General features: G+C 44.7%; 1 protein-coding gene across 2 annotated transcripts in view; it reads left to right on the top strand.

The window, feature by feature from the left end:
* The window catches only part of scn1laa (sodium channel, voltage-gated, type I-like, alpha), a 157,989-nt gene that overhangs the window by 8,482 nt on the left and 128,836 nt on the right, over positions 1 to 20,671 (top strand). For both annotated transcript variants that reach the window (XM_067987358.1, XM_067987359.1), the window contains exons 6-10: positions 7,804 to 8,061; positions 10,252 to 10,315; positions 10,909 to 11,050; positions 13,143 to 13,349; positions 14,335 to 14,613. In XM_067987358.1, coding sequence (XP_067843459.1) covers positions 7,804 to 8,061; positions 10,252 to 10,315; positions 10,909 to 11,050; positions 13,143 to 13,349; positions 14,335 to 14,613 — 950 coding nt within the window. The remainder of the gene's footprint in view (positions 1 to 7,803; positions 8,062 to 10,251; positions 10,316 to 10,908; positions 11,051 to 13,142; positions 13,350 to 14,334; positions 14,614 to 20,671) is intronic.

The following is a 20,671-nucleotide window of genomic DNA, read 5'->3' as shown; positions in this document are numbered from 1 at the left end:
CCAGTATCCCCCACGATGACAGCATCGCTGCAACAGCCTCAGTACTCAACACCAACAACAGCCAATCTCCAGACGCCATCCTACAACTCATTTGCTTCATCCTGGATCACAATGTCTTCACCTTCGATAACCAGTTCTTTACCCAAACACACGGAACAGCCATGGGGACCAAATTCGCACCCCAATACGCCAACATTTTCATGCACAAGTTCGAGCACGACTTCTTCACTGCACAGGACCTCCAACCAACGCTATACACCAGATACATCGATGACATTTTCTTCCAATGGACCCACGGCGAAGAATCACTGAATAGACTGCACGATAACATCAACAAGTTCCATCTCACCATCAAGCTCACCATGGACTACTCCTCAGAATCGGTTTCTTTCTTGGACACACGAATCTCCATCAAAGACGGGCACCTCAGCACCTCACTCTACCTCAAGCCCACGGACAACCTCACGATGCTCCACTTTTCCAGCTTCCACCCTAAGCACGTCAAAGAGGCCATCCCCAATGGACAGGCCCTGCGAATACACAGGATCTGCTCAGAATAGGAGGAACGCGATGGACACCTACAGATGCTGAAAGACTCCCTCGTAAGAATGGGATATGACGCTCGACTCGTCGATCGACAGTTCCGACGGGCCACAGCGAAAAATCGCATAGACCTCCTCAGAAGACACAACCAACAGGGTACCCTTCATCGTCCAGTACTTCCCCGGAGCGGAGAAACTATGCTATGTTCTCCGCAGCCTTCAACATGTCATCGATGACGACGGACACCTCGCTAAGGCCATCCCCACACCTCCACTACTCGCCTTCAAACAGCCACCCAACCTCAAACAGTCCATCGTTCGCAGCAAATTACCCAGCTTTCAGGAGAACAGCGTCCACGACACCACACAACCCTGCCACGGCAAACTCTGCAAGACATGCCAGATCATCGACACAGATACCACCATCACACGAGAGGACACCACCCACCAGGTACATGGTTCATACTCCTGTGACTCGGCCAACGTTGTCGACCTCATACGTTGCAGGAAAGGATGCCCCAGAGCATGGTACATTGGCGAGACCATGCAGACACTACGACAACGGATGAATGGACACCGCTCAACAATCGCCAGACAGGAGGGTTCCCTCCCAGTCGGGGAACACTTCAGCAGTCAAGGACATTCAGCCACCGATCTTCGGGTAAGCGTTCTCCAAGGCGGCCTTCGAGACACACGACAAAGCAAAATCGTCGAGCAGAAATTGATAGCCAAGTTCCGCACCCATGAGGACGGCCTCAACCGGGATCTTGGGTTCATGTCACACTACACGTAACCCCACCAGTGAAAAAAAGTGATCTGTTTTTAATACAACGGATCATTCCCTGTCTTTCTCTTCCTTTCGGATGTTTCTCTCTCTCTCTCTCTCTCTGTCTTTTGTTCTGGCCGTTTGTATATTTGGTGGTCCTGTATGTAACATCTCTCTGTCTGAACACTTTGATTGCCTTGACAACGGGCAGTTGGAAAGATTATCTGTAATCACCAGGTATTGTTCTCTGACTATAAATGCGGTAACCTTCAAGGAATCCCACACTTCACCTGACGAAGGAGAAAGCTTCCGAAAGCTTGTGATTTTCAAATAAAACTGTTGGACTATAACCTGGTGTTGTAAGATTCCTTCTAAAAATGAAAAGCATTTTTAGAAACATCTGCTTTTATGTGAATCTGGTTGCTTTGCTTTTTGCACAAAAACAGGAGAAAACATTTTAAATTATAGGATTCCTTGCTTTTGAGACAAAATTTGGCCGTGTGGTTGATAGTGAGGAAGGAAACTGCAGTCTGCAGGAAGATGTCAATGGACTAGTCAGGTGGGCAGAAAAGTGGCAAATGGAATTCAGTCCGTAGAATTGTGAGGTAATGCATTTGGGCAGGGCAAACAAGGCAAGGAAATACACAATAAAAGGGAGGATATTGAGAAGTGTAGAGGGACCTTGGAGTGCATGTCCACAGATCCCTGAAGGTAACAGGACAGGTAGATAAGGGGCCCGATATTAGGAGGGAGGCGGGTTGCCAGCGGGGATTCGACTGAGCCCGTGGGTTACCCGTCCAGTAAAATCAGTGGGTTCCCCACGTGATCGTAAGTAAATTGAAGCCACTTACCTTGGCTTCCAGGTTTCACGTTGGAAAGCTGTGCAGCAGGCGGACTGCGCACCCGCATCATAGGCTGTCAGCTGGAGGAGTCCTATTTAAAGGAGCAGACCTCCACTGACTGATGCTGCAGAAAGGAGCCAAAATTACAGCATGGAGCAGCCCGGGGGAAGGCTGCTCCCAGGTTTAATGATGCCTCACTCCAGGTCCTACTGGATGGGGTGAGGAGGAGGGGGAGGACAGAGATCTTCTCCCTGGCGGACGATAGGAAGTGGCCTGCCTCTGCTACCACGAAGGCCTGGCTCGAGGTGGCAAAGGAGGTCACCAGCACAACCAACATATCACGCACCTGCATACAGTGCAGGAGGCGCTTCAATCACCTAAGTAGGTCAGCCGAAGTGAGTACACTTACTCATTCCCCTACACTCCGTCTGCCACATCACCGCCCCCGCCCCCACCCCACAACTCCTTCTGCACTGCCAACACTACTCTGTCACATCACTCCTCACACCCACTCTAAACTCATCCTCATCTTACCTGCACTTACTCACCTCCCCAGTACTCATCCCACCACTACCACTCAACCCAATCCTCATACAATCTCATGGCTCTATCTCATACTCACCCTCTGATGCATCTGTATCACGGTCAGCCTCACCCAAGCTGCCACAACCTGTGCTGCAGCCACAGGGCATGCATCACATATGTGTAGTAGGAAGCATAAGGCAAACATGTCATGTGCATGAAGGGGATGCACAAGGATGTTTGAGGGTTTGTCATGGTTTTTACATATATTTGATTTCTGATCAACTCACATTAAATATTATATTGTCACCACTACTGCCACGTCTTGGCCATTCTTGACTGGCTTGTGCAATAATGCCCTTTTTTTTCTTCATTCATGGGATGTGGGCGTCGCTGGCGAGGCCAGCATTTATTGCCCAAACCTAATTGCCCTTGAGAAGGCAGTGGTGAGCCGCCTTCTTGAACCGCTGCAGTCCATGTGATGAAGGTTCTCCCACAGTGCTGTTAGGAAGGGAGTTCCAGGATTTTGACCCAGCGACGATGAAGGAACGGCGATATATTTCCAAGTCGGGATGGTGTGTGACTTGGATGGGAATGTGCAGGTGGTGTTGTTCCCATGTACCTGCTGCTCTTGTCCTTCTAGGTGGTAGAGGTCGCTGGTTCGGGAGGTGCTGTCAAAGAAGCTTTGACGAGTTGCTGCAGTGCATCCTGTGGATGGTACACACTGCAGCCACTGTGCCCCGGTGGTGAAGGGAGTGAATGTTTCGGGTGGTGGATGGGGTGCCAATCAAGCAGGCTGCTTTGTCCTGGATGGTGTTGAGCTTCTTGAGTGTTGTTGGAGCTGCACTCATCCAGGCAAGTGGAGAGTATTCCATCACACTCATGACTTGTGCCTTGTAGATGGTAGAAAGGCTTTGGGGAGTCAGGAGGTGAGTCACTCGCCGCAGAATACCCAGCCTCTGACCTGCTCTTGTAGCCACAGTATTTATATGGCTGGTCCAGTTAAGTTTCTGGTCAGTGGTATCCCCCAGGATGTTGATGGTGGGGGATTCGGCGATGGTAATGCCGTTGAATGTCAAGGGGAGGTGGTTAGACTCTCTTTTGTTGGAGATGGTCATTGCCAGGCACTTGTCTGGCGCGATTGTTACTTGCCACTTATGAGCCCAAGCCTGGATGTTTTCCAGGTCTTGCTGCATGCGGGCTTGGACTGCTTCAATATTTGAGGGGTTGCGAATGGAAGTGAACACTGTGCAATCATCAGCGAACATCCCCATTTCTGACCTTATGATGGAGGGAAGGTCATTGATGAAGCAGCTGAAGATGGTTGGGCCTAGGACACTGCCCTGAGGAACTCCTGAAGCAATGTCCTGGGGCTGAGAAGATTGGCCTCCAACAACCACTACCATCTTCCTTTGTGCTAGGTATGACTCCAGCCACTGGAGAGTTTTCCCCCTGATTCTCATTAACTTCAATTTTACGAGGGCTCCTTGGTGCCACACTCGGTCAAATGCTGCCTTGATGTCAAGGGCTGTCACTCTCACCTCACCTCTGGAATTCAGTTCTTTTGTCCATGTTTGGACCAAGGCTGTAATGAGGTCTGGAGCCGAGTGTTCCTGACGGAACCCAAACTGACCATCGGTGGGCAGGTTATTGGTGAGTAAGTGCCGCTTGATAGCTCTGTCACTCTTACCAATACTGTCATGGACAGATGCATCTGCGACAGGTAGATTGGTGAGGAAGAGGTCAAGTAAGTTTTTCCCTCGTGTTGGTTCGCTCACTAACTGCTGCAGGCCCAGTCTGGCAGCTGTGTCCTTCAGGACTCAGCCAGCTCGGTCAGTAGTGGTACTACCGAGCCACTTTTGGTGATGGACACTGAAGTCCCCCACCCAGAGTACATTCTGTGCCCTTGCTACCCTCAGTGCTTCCTCCAAGTGGTGTTCAAGAGGAGGACTGATTCATCACCTGAGGGAGGGCGGTAGGTAGTAATCAGCAGGAGGTTTCCTTGCCCATGTTTGACCTGATGCCGTGAGATTTCATGGGATCCAGAGTCAATGTTGAGGATTCCCAGGGCCACTCCCTCCTGACTGTATATCACCGTACCGCCACCTCTGGTCGCTCTGTCCTGCCGGTGGGACAGGACATACCCAGGGATGGTGATGGAAGAGTCTGCGACATTGGCTGAAAGTTATGATTCTGTGAGTATGGCTATGTCAGGCTATTGCTTGACTAGTCTGTGGGACAGCACTCCCAATTTTGGCACAAGTCCCCAGATGTTAGTGAGGAGGACTTTGCAGGGTCAACTGGGCATGGTTTGCCATTGTCGTGTCCGGTGCCTAGTGATCCGATGCCGGGTGGTCCATCCGGTTTTATGCTCATTATGACTTTTTTTAGCGAGATTATGCTTTCATGAGGTTCTCCATGAACTCCCTTGATGCCATCCATTGGGTCACCCTACAGTGGGTGTATGTGTAGTTGCACGACTACTTTGTGCGGGTGTCTGTTGCGCAGCACTGTGTTGTGCAGCTCCACATGGCGGAGGTGGATGGCATGCGAGGCTGGTGATGTTGCTCGTTCTCGAATGGAGTGATGAATGTAGCAATGGAACCCCCCCCCACCACCCATCCTGATGGTGTGAGTGTGAGGAGGTCCAAAAAGTGGGTAAATGTGTTTGCACAGCAGAGTTTAGGGTATGATTTAATAATTTGGAGTGTGGAGACAACGGTGTGGCAGGCAAAACTTTGTCTGAGGTGACAGAGTGCCCTGCTGCAATGAATGAGGGTTTACCCCTCACCTGTTTAATGGATCTTTGCAACTACCGCTGGCTGCTGGCTGCAACACGTCTGTTTAAACAGGGACTGTTTCCCCCAGCATGGGAAACACGCTCTGGGTAGTCCAAAATCCGAATCCTCCTAAAATCTCCAACTAATGAAATCTGTAAACGACCTCAAGTACCCAGATAATGATCTTAATTGGGATCCCGCCGTCTTTGATTGCCGGTGGGAGTCCCGCATGCGGGGGCTGCGCTTGCACCGATTCACGTCATTGGGGAGCCCCGACGTGGGCGGGTTGGAGCCAGGCTCTGGACCCGCTCTGGGATTCCCCAATTTTAGGAGCCCCCCCTCCATGAACGCACCTGCTCGGCCATCCGAAAATTGACCCCCAAGGTGGTTAAGAAGGCATACGGGATACTTTCCTTTATTAGCTGAGGCATAGAATATAAGAGCAGGGAGGTTATGCCAGAACTGTATAAAACACTAGTTAGGCCACAGCTAGAGTACTGCATATATTTCTTGTCAACACATTACAGGAAAGATGTGATTGCACAAAGAGGGTACAGTGGAGATTTACAAGGATGTTGCTAGGACTGAAGAATTTTAGCTCTGAGGAAAGATTGGATAGGCTGGGGTTGTTTTCTTTGGAACAGAGGAGGCTGAGGGGAGATTTAATTGAGTTATATAAAATTATGAGGGACCTCGATAGAGTGGATAGAAAAGACCTATTTCGCTTAGCAGAGAGGTCAATAACCAGATGGTATAGATTTAAAGTGATTGGTATAAGGATTAGAGGGGAGCTGAGGAGAAATTTTTCACTCGTAGGGTGGTGGGGGTCTGGAACTCACTGCCTGAAAGGGTGGTAGAGGCAGAAACCCTCAACACGCTTAAAGGGTACATGGATGTGCACCTGAGGTGCCATAACCAAGTAAGGCTACGGACCAAGAGCTGGAAAGTGGGATTAGGCTGGATAGCTCTTTTTCAGCCGGCACAGACATGATGGGCCGAATGGCCTCCTTCTGTGCCATAAATTTCTATGATTCTATGAGACACTGCAATATCGAGCATGAGTGGTTTGCACCCTGTGATGTCTAGTTTTCCCATCCCTATTCTGCAAATTACTCAATGCATTCTGCAAATATTCTTTGTTGAAATTATGCACTTTTTCTATAAATCAGATGTCATGCATAAACAATACAAGCTCAAAATGAAGGCTTTGAAAAAAAATGATTGCTGAATAATATGCAAACATAGAGATGAGAAAACAAAATACTGCACATCAGCATGATGAATGCATGAAAACATCATCAATTTAAGGCATCCTTTGTGCTTCAAACCATTAAAACTTTTATAATATTTCCTTGTTATGAGTATGTATTTGGAGATGGTCCTTATGTTTATGACAATGGCATGAGACAGATGTAATTTAGATTGGTCACTGTTGAATGTTGCAATAAAGCTATTCCTTATATTTCACCTGAGGAAGGAGAAAATTGCCTGAGGAAGGAGAAAATCTCCGAAAGCTTGTGAATTTAAAATAAAATTGCTGGACTATAACTTGGTGTTGTAAAATTGTTTACAATTATATTTCACCTGTAATGATGTTATACACTCAGTCTTTGACTGTTGTTTATGTTTAGCCCATGGAGCTATAGTGCTTAGATTTTCTGACTCTTCCCCATGTTGAACTTATAGTGCTGTAATGTTTGGAGTCTTAGACTATTGCCCATGATTGGCCTGTACTACTGTAATGCTTTAAATCTTCTGATTATTTTGGCCTGTGGTACTATAATCTAATTAGCCAAAGTAAATCAAAAAAACTAAGAAGTATATACAAAGTTCAGCACATATAAAAATTAAGGTGTGTCCTAAAAAGTTGTGTCACAAATTTTAGGTTTGGAGAGTCATAGACCATCACAAAGGGTCTTTCGCTTGGCTCCAATGTTCACTATAATTATAACTTCAGAGTCTGCAGAAAAATGTTATTTCAGTTCATGTGAATGGGTTCATGAAATACAAAGCACAAAATAAAAATTGGGTTGCTCCGTAGAAACAACCACCTCACTAAGAATGTGTACAGCTACATTCTTTCCCATTCACTAATTGGATCAGTGTCCATGAAGTTTCATTCAACTATACAAAAGCTGCAGCTTTCCATTTGTTATTCCAATATATCAGGTCATTCATTACATTTAGCTGCTAATTTCAGCAAACTCTTATTTAAATGTAAGTTAATTCTGGCAATTTATCTTTTGCATGAGATTCACTAATACAATACAGGAAGAACTGATGATTTCTTGCTTGATCTAATGAGTATGCTTATTATCAAAAATCACAGAAGACCCGAATGTTTCTTGCAGGTCTCAAGACCATCGTGGGTGCCCTGATCCAGTCAGTGAAGAAGCTGGCCGATGTAATGATTCTGACTGTTTTTTGTTTGAGCGTATTTGCACTAATAGGGCTGCAGCTGTTCATGGGAAACTTAAAACATAAATGTATTCGGTGGCCACCAGCTGACTTCTATTTTAATGCAAGTAACAGTTCATTTGACCTGAATGACACCATGGCGAATAACACAGAGAACATAGTCAACTTTGAGGACTACATCCTGGAAGAAAGTAAGCACTTAATGTTCACATTAGCTAATTTATCTGGACGTGATTCAGTCATGCATCAGCTCTATATTTGTTCTTAGCTTTTAAGTCAAAAATAAATCAAGATTTTAGTGGAAAATATTATTTCCCAATGTACAGTATGAGCACAATAAAAATGATTAGAGAATACAGGCAAAAATAAATCTGTGATGCTTTATTCAGCTTGAATATTCTCCAAGAGCTGAATAAACATTACCTTTCATGGGCCCCCCACCCAGTGGCTCAATGACTATATCCACTGATAAAATGAGCCATAATGGTCATCTCAGTGTTCCTGGGCTTTGCAAGGAAAAATAGTAGATGTACCTGCCCGGATTGATAGCCTCCATTGACCCCTGTGCATGTGCATGTTGGATGAAGATCAAGTCATGCTTAAGTCTGATGCCACCTTGTGGTTGAATAGTCATACATGAGTAATTGCCACATGGGTAAAGCATCAGCGAGCCAATGGAACCATAATCTATATAAGGGATCAAAATCTTCATGGGAGGAGGAGAGGAGAGAAAATTTGTGAAGAAAAAAATATTTTTTTTAAATGGCCCCTCATTTTTGGGTTGGGCAGATTTCAGAAAAAATGTCATACTTTTGAGAAATCATCTGGTACACTAACATTTCAGGTTCTACAGCAGGAATGCCATCTTATTAGAACCAGCTGTATGCAGTATGTTATAAGCACATTTCATTTAGGTTCTTTCCAACCACCTGAGACAGAAGACCCTGTAGTTTGAGGTAAATCTGAACCCAGCTCCCAGGGGTGAATAGTAGTCTGCCAAATGATTCAGCCACCGAGGTCCATGAGATCAGCTTGTCTCTAGTTCTGTTTTATAAATAAAGGCTCAATTCTATTTAGGAGTTGCTGCTCCCCAAGCACCATCACTTTACTGAGTCACAGCTTGTATTAATGATATCTATATTGTTCAGTCAAGTACATTTTACAATTCAGAGACCGCAAACTAAGAGAAGAGTATAACTCTCCTTATTGCCCTTTTTGCTGCTGTTTGAACTTGAAGATCTGTGTGATTATTTTTTATTTACTTACCTATTTTCTCTGTATATTTTTCTCCCCTCCTTTCCTGAAGGCATTGACTCCTTACTGGGATTCAGTTCCACAGATGCCATCCACCTTCCAATCATTAGCCCAAGTGGCCATTTTTCACATGTGAGCCCTAAATGCTGGCAGGTTGTGGGAGCATCACAGCCAAGCCTAATCTGTCTGCAGCCAACATCTATACGTGTATTTCCAGCAGAGATTACTGGATAGTAAGAGTGGGAGCTCTGCCCAATTTACCCCACACTAAACCAGGGCACCCTGGCTGAGACTAGCTAACTCATTACAAGCTGAAGATTGAACCTGGAATCTTCCTGATCTATATGGTTCAGCTACTCACTTGATAAACTTGCTGAGTTATCAGGCGAGTTGTGCATGACTACTTTTAATGTACTGTGCCATGTTCTTTAAGACACACACTTTCATTATTACAGTTTACCATACATGTTACATCATTTTCATTTTGTTTCTACTTTGAACTGAAATGAACTAAAATTAAATTGAAGATTTGAAATATTGGTATTCACCCATTCAAGTATCTCATTTGTAATGGCAATAATAAGTATCCTGTGCTGCTTTTATCCTGCCCCAGTTAACATCAAATCTTGCAGATTTTTTAAAATTCACTACTGCATAAGTATGGTAGAATACAGATACAATGGATTGTATTAATTTAACTTATTAAACTAAAGATGAAAATTATATTTTGCTAGGTATATATGTGCACAAATTACTTAGCATTAAACAGTACTCTACCCTGTGCCTGCCAGCTCTATTTGCAGATGTGTTGACTGATACTTTTGGTTTCCTAGTTTCATGTCCCAGTTAATCTTTATTCCAACCTACCTTGATTGTATTGATCTTTATGTTTTTATTGTTACTATTATAAGACTAAGATTCTGTTTTTTCTTGTTACTTGAAACCATACCTAAAGAGTGGGAAAAAAAACGTTTTACAACATTTAAGTTGTTATGGAAATACGAAATGAAAATAGCACTAGTTATAGTAATGCCAGCATTGACTTATTAGGCTAGATTGTTAATGTAATATATAGGATCCATTTTCAGGAAAATACAAAATAACTTTGTTTACCATTTAATTAACAGAACATTACTATTTCTTGAAAGGAGCCAAAGATGCACTGCTTTGTGGTAATGGCTCAGATGCTGGGTGAGTTATTGTATATAACTCTTGTGCTTTGTGCTGGACTTGTTTTAGAATAGAATGCATAATTGAATTGTTATATTTAAAAACAATTACATTATTTTTGATCCATTGTTTATTATTATTATGAAAAATGCTGGATTGGGGTATGTAATAAGACTGTAACAAATTTAAGGGGATTAGATGATGCCTTAAAATGAGAGCTTCTGAACATCATCCGAATCCATTGATTGCATTATAGCTGGCACAACTGAGACTGAGTGCATTACTATGTACAGTTGTTGTGTTAGTTTGGCATTTTTAAGTAGCTATGTTGTGGAAACATCAGCAATGGCTATATGATCTTCTGGTATCCACCATGCTGGTCTTGAAGGGCATATGAGTTCTTAAGGCACGTCACGATGAACTAGCTTTTGTGACAAAAGACCTCAGGCATATCACTTCAAATGACAGGCAGACCAGTGATGCAGGAATATTTTTGTTGGCATGATACAAATAAGTAGCACAACTGCTATAAGTTGTAAAAAAATAGGATTCAAATGTAGAGATGTTAAATATTTTAATTGTGCTTTTCATTCCTTCATATTTTATTTTCCTAGTCAATGCCCTGAGGGGTATGCATGTATAAAAGCTGGAAGAAACCCTAATTTTGGTTATACCAGCTTTGACACATTTAGCTGGGCATTCTTATCATTGTTTCGGCTGATGACTCAGGACTTTTGGGAAAACCTTTACCAACTGGTAAGCGAGATTTATCATGTATAAATGCAATATAAAGCTTTTATGCAAATGCATGTGCATCAGAATATTTATAATGCTATTCAGTCGTACAATATACAGTATTAGATGAGCTATTGAATATAATTAGAACAATCAAAAGGGAATAAAAGCCCTGTTATTCTCTGGCTACTAATAAAAATAATATGAGTAGTCCTTTCACCCTCACATCAATTATTTGTGGCCAAAATATTGAAAATGCCTTAGGTAGGAATTTAAGGTAAATCAGTGGATTCATATACTTCCCTTCCTCCTGTTTTAGATCTCCATTTGTTCTGAACCATTCCTTGGCTAAGACTGTAGGAAGGCGACCTATGCTCAGGTCTCCATGAATCTGTATCCAGTAGTTAGGAGGTGCATGACTGCAAAAGCAGCTGAGGGTTATCAATCTCTGTCTGTGGGGAAGCATCATTATCTTAACCTAACAATTTAGTTGAGATTGGGAAGTGGTGCAGAGCAAAAATCAATCTTAGGTAGCATTCTTTTAAATAGTACAGCTTCTACTAAGTCATGGAACAAAATATTTTAAATTGATCAATCACCAACTGTCAAATGCACTACTGTAACAACCCAAGTATTGTCAGCTAAATCTCTACGATAAAAGATAAATGCCTCTACAACACATGAAATAATCTCACATGACAGAGTAATGTATTTAAGTATCCACTGTGTTTTGAATAGCCCGAGCAGAAAGAAAGGAATATGCTGTTTTTTTTAACAAGCATTATAAATAGAATACTCAAGGATAATTATGAAATAATGGCAGGAAAATTGGTCCCCGTCATGCCTGTTTTTTGGGTGCAAAATGTACATTGGTAGGGAACCAATTTCTGAGCTCAGTTGCCCACATCCAATCTCCCCCTGTAAGTGCATCGACTACCCAGGCTCCCATTTGAAACAGCCGTTAGACTCCTTGAAAATGGTAATCAGGACCCCAATGCCAAATTTGGCATGTGCTGCTCAGTTTTTCCAGGTCTACGCCAGCGTAACTAGCAGTTCTTAAAGAGACAGCTGGAGGACGCTGAAGAAGAGGTAAGTTTTTCTTTTTTCCCTTATCTTAATGAGGAACCAGGAAGAGCAGGAGTACTCCTCTTGACTCGATAGCAATACTGCAAGCCACTTCTCACCCGCGCTCACTGCCTCCCGTTCACTTCCTCCCTCCCCAGGACTTACCTACAGGCCAGCTTGGTTTTCAAGCTGCTAGATCTTTGGAAGGCCCTGACCAACGAGCTCCATCAGAATGCCCAATTGCTGTCTAGTTTTATGGAGATGAGGCCTGAGGCCCAATTTTGAAAAAGCCTCAGACCTCTGGGCACAATGCTGTAGACGCATCGCTGATTTCATACTGGTTCCCAGCGATAACCATATTTCTCGCCCACCATGTTTATCCTGTTTGTGAGGCAGGTCTTCTTGTGAGTGTATAATCTTCCTGATTGGTATTCTATAGTTACATACGGGGTCTTCAGACACTACACTATCTGTGTTATACTCAATCTGATTCGCTCAAATTTTTATTCTTCAAGCAGCAATTAATCAGAATAAGATGTAATGAAAATCTACCAATCAAAAACAATTGAATCAATCAATCATTTAAAATAGTTTTTCAAAACCTTTTGCCATTTTTCTTTTCCCACACACAAAAAAATTGCATATTTCACAACATACCCATAAAAATGTCTTTTGGGTCTAAATACTTCAATTAACATTTTTACCCAATGGCTCCAGCCATCTGGAACAGCTTAGCCTTTAAGTTGATATTCTTCCTGGATCTATTACTTTGTCAAAAGTATTGTTAAATGTACTGAAATATTTGAGAATGATCTTATATTACCCTTGATTGTTATAGTTAAATAATGAATTAATTATTGACTGTTACATTAATAATGACTTTAAAAAGTTGATGCTAGGTATTTCTCTGAATGGTTTACCTCGTGTCCTTATTTATTCCAGTTTTGTACTAATAAGTTGAATACTTTTACATAGAAAATCTCTGATAGGTCAATGTAGATAATCTAAGAAAATGTGTAAAAGAGAGCCTAAAATTTTGTTTTATCAGACCCTGAGAGCTGCTGGCAAAACATATATGATATTTTTTGTGCTGGTCATATTCCTGGGATCTTTCTACTTGGTCAATTTGATTCTGGCTGTTGTTGCCATGGCGTATGATGAGCAAAATCAGGCTACTTTAGAGGAAGCTGAACAGAAAGAAGCAGAATTTCAGCGGATGCTTGAACAGCTTAAAAGGCATCAAGAAGAAGCTCAGGTAGAATTTTCATAATTGTCATTTCATAACACATATGCTGAAGTTGCCAAATTGCATTATGATAATTATTATTATAGTAATCTGTATCTACCTCTCTGTGGCAAATCATTTCATGATTGAATTGCTGACAATAATCCTTTTAAAATGAATACATTTTCGGCAGCATTAAAATCAGAAATTTTAGGCCCTTCCCACTCTCTCTTGATCTAGCTATTTATTAAAAATGATGCATCCAATGTGCATTTCCTATAATCCATCACACAGGTCTGAAACCGGCTCTGCTCACTGAAGACCAGTTTAGCAGAAGGGACCTGAAACAGGCGTTAGGCCCCTCATTTACGTCTATCAGGAACGTCTGCAAAATGGCCCGTCCCAGTTTTCAGTCGGACTTTTTCAGGCGTACTTGGGGCGCAGGACTTTGAACCCCGGAATTGGGCCTCACTGCTCTCACTTTATGCCCGCAATTTCTACCCCAATGCATCTCATTCTTTTTATTGGCAAAGCTATAACCTCAGTGCTTAAAATCTCCCAGCCCTCTTACCATTCAGTAGCTGAATCACTACATCTTGATCTCCTCCATGCCTTTCAAAGCAGGAATAAAAATCTTATTTCTTTAACTTGTTCAAAGACATAGGCCTGAAAATTACACAGATGGATAATAGCATATGAATGCTTAAAAACATTGGACTGAAATACCTTTGTCCATACTTTTAGTTGAGGCATTAACCTATTTTCCTCCCCGATTCTTTTAGTTAAAATATACTGATGGATTAACAACAATTCATTTTTGGTTACATCGAGTTACAGCGAAACTACTGCACAGAAACAGGCCATTCGGCCCAACTGGTCTATGCCGGCGTTTATGCTCTGATTGACTGCTTCAGTAAACATTCTGTGGCATACAAATACTTTTTCTACTTTGTGCCTTTGTAATATTGAAAATAATGATCTCTCAAAATGCTGTGATTTTCTTTCCATTGGGCAGGCTGCAGCTGAGACAGGGGATGGAAGTGGAAGAGTTGGACCATGTGAAACGTCACATAGTTCCTCAGAAGCATCAAAGCTTAGTTCAAAGAGTGCCAAGGAAAGACGAAACAGAAAGAAGAAACGGAGACAAACAGAGCAAAGAGGCGAGGAAAAGGGAGATGATGAGATGATTCACAAATCAGAATCAGAGGACAATGGAAGAAAGGGGAATGGTTTTCGATTTTCCATTGATCGTAATTGTCTTTCTTATGAAAATAAATATTCCTCCCCACACCAGGTAAGAGGAATTACTTACAGAAACTATATATGCCATTATACATTAATCAATTATACTTCTACCATATTTCCGTAAGAAAGGCTATAACTTAAAATCTTAGCAATCACCAATGAATGATTCCAGTGTTGCAAATGATTCCAGTGACTTGGTCTAATATTATAATTATATTATAAACAAGACAGTGACTGTCTTTTAAATGCTATGTAAATAATTTCTTTGTGCAGTCATCCCTGTTAAATGATCCTGATGCAGGTAAAGGATTCTCATCATAATGTATGGATCACCCTTCTTCTGATTGTATGACTTCAGAAGTACAATATGATAGCAGACATCAGAAGAACTGTCCAGTGGCTTTGCATTTTGTCAGGTCCGGTGTAATACAGTCCCAGAATTACAACATCACGACTTGCATTAATGCTACATTGTACTTCACTATTGGCATAAGTCTGATTTTTGGGATCAAGCAATGGTGTATCAGTAAATGTAATTTTTGTTCCCCCCGTAATACTAGCTGCACACACTAGATATTCTGGCTTCTTATACATTGTGGTGTACTGTACCTTTACATTTGTAGACATACACAGTTCATAATGTCACATGTTGCACATAAGCATGCACGTGTGACAGTGGTAGTGATGGTGCTCTGTTATTCGAGAAATGAGACATACATAACCTGCCTGCTGTGACAAGGGTAACATCCACCACCTTAATCTTTGAAATGAGAACTCCTGTCAGAAAGTAAGTCGAATGGTAGCATTCATGAGGAGGTTTGATATGATTTCTCTTCGTGTGGAAATGACAAACAGTTCTCAGTATTGGTAGGAGTGACCACCGCACAGTCCTCGTGGAGACGAAGTCCTGTCTTCACACTGAGGACACCATCCAACGTGTTGTGTGGCACTATCACCGTGCTAAATGGGATAGATTCAGAACAGATCTAGCAGCTCAAAACTGGGCATCCATGAGGCACTGTGGGCCATCAGCAGCAGCAGAATTGTATTCCAGCACAATCTGTAACCTCATGGCCCAGCATGTTCCTCACTCTACCATTACCAACAAGCCAGGGGATCAACCATGGTTCAATGAGGAGTGTAGAAGAGCATGCCAGGAGCAGCACCAGGCATACCTAAAAATGAGGTGCCAACCTGGTGAAGCTACAACTCAGGACTACATGCATGCTAAACAGCGGAAGCAACATGCTATAGACAGAGCTGAGCGATTCCACAACCAATGGATCAGATCAAAGCTCTGCAGTCCTGCCACATCCAGTCGTGAATGGTGTTGGACAATTAAGCAACTAACGGGAGCAGGAGGCTCTGTAAACATCCCTATCCTCAATGATGGCGGAGTCCAGCACATGAGTGCAAAAGACAAGGCTGACGCGTTTGCAACCATCTTCAGCCAGAAGTGCCGAGTGGATGATCCATCTCGGCCTCCTCCCGATATCCCCACCATCACAGAAGCCAGTCTTCAGCCAAGTAGATTCACTCCACATGATATCAAGAAATGGTTGAGTGCACTGGATACAGCAAAGGCTATGGGCCCCGACAACATCCCGGCTTTAGTGCTGAAGACTTGTGCTCCAGAACTAGCCGCGCCTCTAGCCAAACTGTTCCAGTACAGCTACAACTCTAGCTCTACCTGACAATGTGGAAAATTGCTCAGGTATGTCCTGTCCACAAAAAGCAGGACAAATCCAATCTGGCCAATTACCGCCCCATCAGTCTACTCTCACTCATCAGCAAAGTCATTGACAGTGCTATCAAGTGGCACTTACTCAACAATAACCTGCTCACCGATGCTCAGTTTGGGTTCCGCCAGGACCACTCAGCTCCAGACCTCATTGCAGCCTTGGTCCAAACATGGACAAAAGAACTGAATTCCAGAGGTGAGGTGAGAGTGACAGCCCTTGACATCAAGGCAGCATTTGACCGAGTGTGGCACCAAGGAGCCCTAGTAAAATTGAAGTCAATGGGAATCAGGGGAAAACTCTCCAGTGGCTGGAGTCATACCTAGCACAAAGGAAGATGGTAGTGGTTGTTGGAAGCCAATCATCTCAGCCCCAGGACATTGCTGCAGGAGTTCCTCAGGGCAGTGTCCGAGGCCCAACCATCTTCAACTGCTTCATCAATGACCTTCCCTCAAGCATAAGGTCAGAAATGGGGATGTTTACTGATGATTGCATAGTGTTCAGTTCCATTCACAACCCCTCAGATAATGAGACAGACCGTGCCCGCATGCAGCAAGACCTGGACAACATCCAAGCTTGGGCTGAAAAGTGGCAAGTAACATTCGTGCCTGACAAGTGCCAGGCAAAGACCATCTCCAACAAGAGAGAGTCTAACCACCTTCCTTTGACATTCAACGGCATTACCATCGCCGAATCCCCCACCATCAACATCCTGGGGGTCACCATTGACCAGAAACTTAACTGGACCAGACATATAAATACTGTGGCTACAAGAGCAGGTCAGAGGCTGGGTATTCTGCGGCGAGTGACTCACCTCCTGACTCCCCAAAGCATTTCCACCATCTACAAGGCACAAGTCAGGATTGTGATGGAATACTCTCCACTTGCCTGGATGAGTGCAGCTCCAACAACACTCAAGAAGCTTGACACCATCCAGGACAAAGCAGCCTGCTTGATTGGCACCCCATCCACCACCCTAAACATTCACTCCCTTCACCACCAGGGCACAGTGGCTGCAGTGTGTACCATCCACAGGATGCACTGCAGCAACTCACCAAGGCTTCTTCGACAGCACCTCCCAAATCCGCGACCTCTACCACCTAGAAGGACAAGGGCAGCAGGCACATGGGAACAACACCATCTTCACGTTCCCCCCCAAGTCATACACCATTCTGATTTGGAAATATATCGCCGTTCCTTCATCGTCGCTGGGTCAAAATCCTGGAACTCCCTTCCTAACAGCACTATGGGAGAACCTTCATCACACGGACTGCAGCAGTTCAAGAAGGCAGCTCACCACCACCTTCTCAAAGGAAATTAGGGATGGGCAATAAATGCTGGCCTTGCCAGCGACGCTCACATCACATGAACGAATAAAAAAAACTCAGACAGAGGTTTTATATATCAGTGTTTCTTTTGTATTTTGTCATCAGGATGACCACATGTATAAACTTTGGCACTCCAACAGCTATTATTCATTTTAACTTATGCGTGAACAGAAACAAAAAAAATAAATGTACCTATTCAAAAAAATAAGTAAGAACAAGCTTTTGTATTGTATCCTTTATTTATTGACAAGTCTCATTCTATCTAGCATTCTGCAACCAGAATCGATGTTCTTCAAATAAATAATCTGTTTTTTTCAATCCTTTCACCTGCCCCTTTGACCTGATGGTGATACTACACTAAATCCTGGGGACAGTGCCATTTAAATAATGGAGACGGGCACCCATCCCTGTAATGACACTACAAGGGCACCTGACCCACAGAGGCAGTGCAATCTCAGAGCAGCACCTTGCTGCTCCAAAAGCAGAGCCAGAGGTTAGATCGACCTGGAGACCAAAAGTTATTAATTTATTTAATTCAGATGGAAGGGCCAACAATGAGCTGTATTCAATCCCTGGATCAGTTACCTTTGGATTTGTTACCGCTTGGGCCTTCACTGATATCTATTCTCCACAGAAATAGGTCCCACTGGGTGTAACAGGGGCACATCTGTTGGAATTCCAGGCTAACGTGGCAATGCCTCTAGAGATGCCACCACCAAAACTGCCGATTCATAACTGGAGTAGGCAGAAGAAGTGCCTGAGAGCCATTTGTTGGAAATTGTAAGTGGCATGGAAACCGCTGGATCCAGGTTCCCCCCCCCACCCCCTCCCACTTCCCGGCTCGATACTCCACTTGTGTGAGTACTCTCATGCAATTTTCTAGGCTAAACTATTTAGCTTTAAATTAGGAGCAGCTACCTCTGATATGTTATTGCTAGGCGAAAACAATACATCGAATTATATTGGGCATCATTTTAGCACCCGCTATCGGCTGCGTTCCTGGCGGGGGGGGCTCCGAAAATCGGGGAATCCCGGAGCGGGACCGGAGCCCGGTTCCAACCCGCCCAATTCTGGGTTCTCCACTGACGCGCCGGCGTGCGCGCGCAGCCCCCGCAGGTGGGAATCCCGCAGGCAATTAAAGCCAGCGGGATGCCACTTGAAAGTATTTATGTTGCTCGTTCAGGTCGTTTACTGACCTGATTGAGCTGTTTTATTAGAAGGGGTGGGATTTTACACTGAACTGAGACTGTTTCCCATACTGGGGGAATGGGGGAAACACTCCCAGTTCAAACGGAGGTGTTGCAGCCAGCAGCCTTTGGCAGCTGCAAAGATGCATTCGACAGGTGGCCACTCCGTCACATTGGACAAAGTTTGGCCTCCACCACCCTCCTCCTAACAAGAAAATTCACCGACCTGGAACCGCATCCCCGGTGTGAGGACACTCTTACCTACCTTGCGGACCCCCTCAGATGTACATCTTCCGGATGGGGGCCGCCGTAGCTGCAGTCATGACCTCCTCGGAGGGCGAACAGCATCACCAGCCTTGCCGTCCACGTGGAGCTCCACAACAGAGTGCTGTGACACATACACCTGTACAGCAGGAGGGAGGGCAACCGCAGAGAGAGATGCATCGCAGAGGGCACTACCCTCGCCACAGGGTCCACAGACCGAGGCTCAGCTTCCTGGACCTCTCTGAGCAGCAGTACACACGGAGGCTCAGAGTCACTCGACATGTCATCGTGGACATCTGCAGCCTCCTTCATGCCAAGCTGCTCCCGGTTGGCCCGAGCACCATCTTCTTACCTGTCGCTGTCAAAGTCACCACTGCCCTCAACAACTTCTCTGCATCCTTCCAGGGTGCCACCGGGGACATCGCCGACGTCTCTCAGCCGTCTGCACAAAAGAGCCCTGCAAATACACCTACACCCACTCTGCAGTGACACAATGGGTGGCATCAGTTGTGGGTCTTCACTGTGATCCTCAGGAAAGGGCATTATTGCACAAACCAGACAAGATTCGCAAAGACGTGGCTGTAGTGGTGCCAATATAAAATGTAATGTGAGTTGGTCAGAAATTCAATATAAGTAAAAACCATGACAAACCCTCAAACACCCTTGTGCATCCCCTTCATGCTCACGACACGTTTGCCTTACGCTGCCTACTGCACATATGTGATGCATGCCCTGTGGCTGCAGCACAGGTAGTGGCAGGTTCAGTGAGGCTGACCGTGAAAGAGATGCACGAGAGGGTGAGTATGAGAGAGAGCCATGAGATTGTATGAGGATTGGGTTGAGTGGTAGTGGCGGGATGAGTACTGTGAGGTGAGTAAGTGCAGGTAAGATGAGGATGAGGTTTGAGTGGGTATGAGGGGTGATGTGACAGAGTAGTGTTGGCAGTGCAGAAGGAGGTGTGGGGTGGGGGCGGTGATGTGGCAGATGGAGTGTAGGGGAATGAGTAAGTGTACTCACTTTTGCTGACCTACTGAGGTCATTGGAGCGCCTCCTGCACTGTATGCAGGTGGGCGTTATGTTGGCGGTGCAGGTGACCTCCTCTGCCACCTCGAGCCAGGCCCTCCTGGTGGCAGAGGCAGGCCGCTTCCTCCCGCCCGCTGGGGGGAAGATCTCTGTCCTCCCCTTCCTCCTCACCCCATCTAATGATACCTGGGGTGAGGCATCATTAAACTGGGAGCAGCCTTCCCCCTGGGCTGCTCCATGCTGTAATTTTTTCTATTTGTTGCAGCATCTGTCAGTGGAGGACTGCCCCTTTAAATAGAGCTCCTCCAGCTGACAGAGCTTACTGCGCATGCGCAGCCCGCCCGACGCGCAGATCAGCAGTGGGGAACCCGGAAGACAAGGTAAGTGGATCCAATTGGGCTGCGATCGCGCGGGGGGCTGACTAATTTCACCGGGCGCGTTGCCCATGCTCCCAATTGCCCCCCCGCCGCGAACCCGCAGCCCTGCTAACATCAGGCCCATTGAGTCCACAGCATAGAAACAGGCCATTTGACCCAACTGTTCTATGCTGGCATTGGTGCTCCAGG

Source organism: Heptranchias perlo, chromosome 7 (assembly GCF_035084215.1).
Source record: "Heptranchias perlo isolate sHepPer1 chromosome 7, sHepPer1.hap1, whole genome shotgun sequence".
In the NCBI taxonomy this organism is placed as follows: Eukaryota; Metazoa; Chordata; class Chondrichthyes; order Hexanchiformes; family Hexanchidae; genus Heptranchias; species Heptranchias perlo.
Note: the sequence above shows the minus strand (reverse complement) of the source record. Positions and strands in the feature narration are given on the sequence as shown.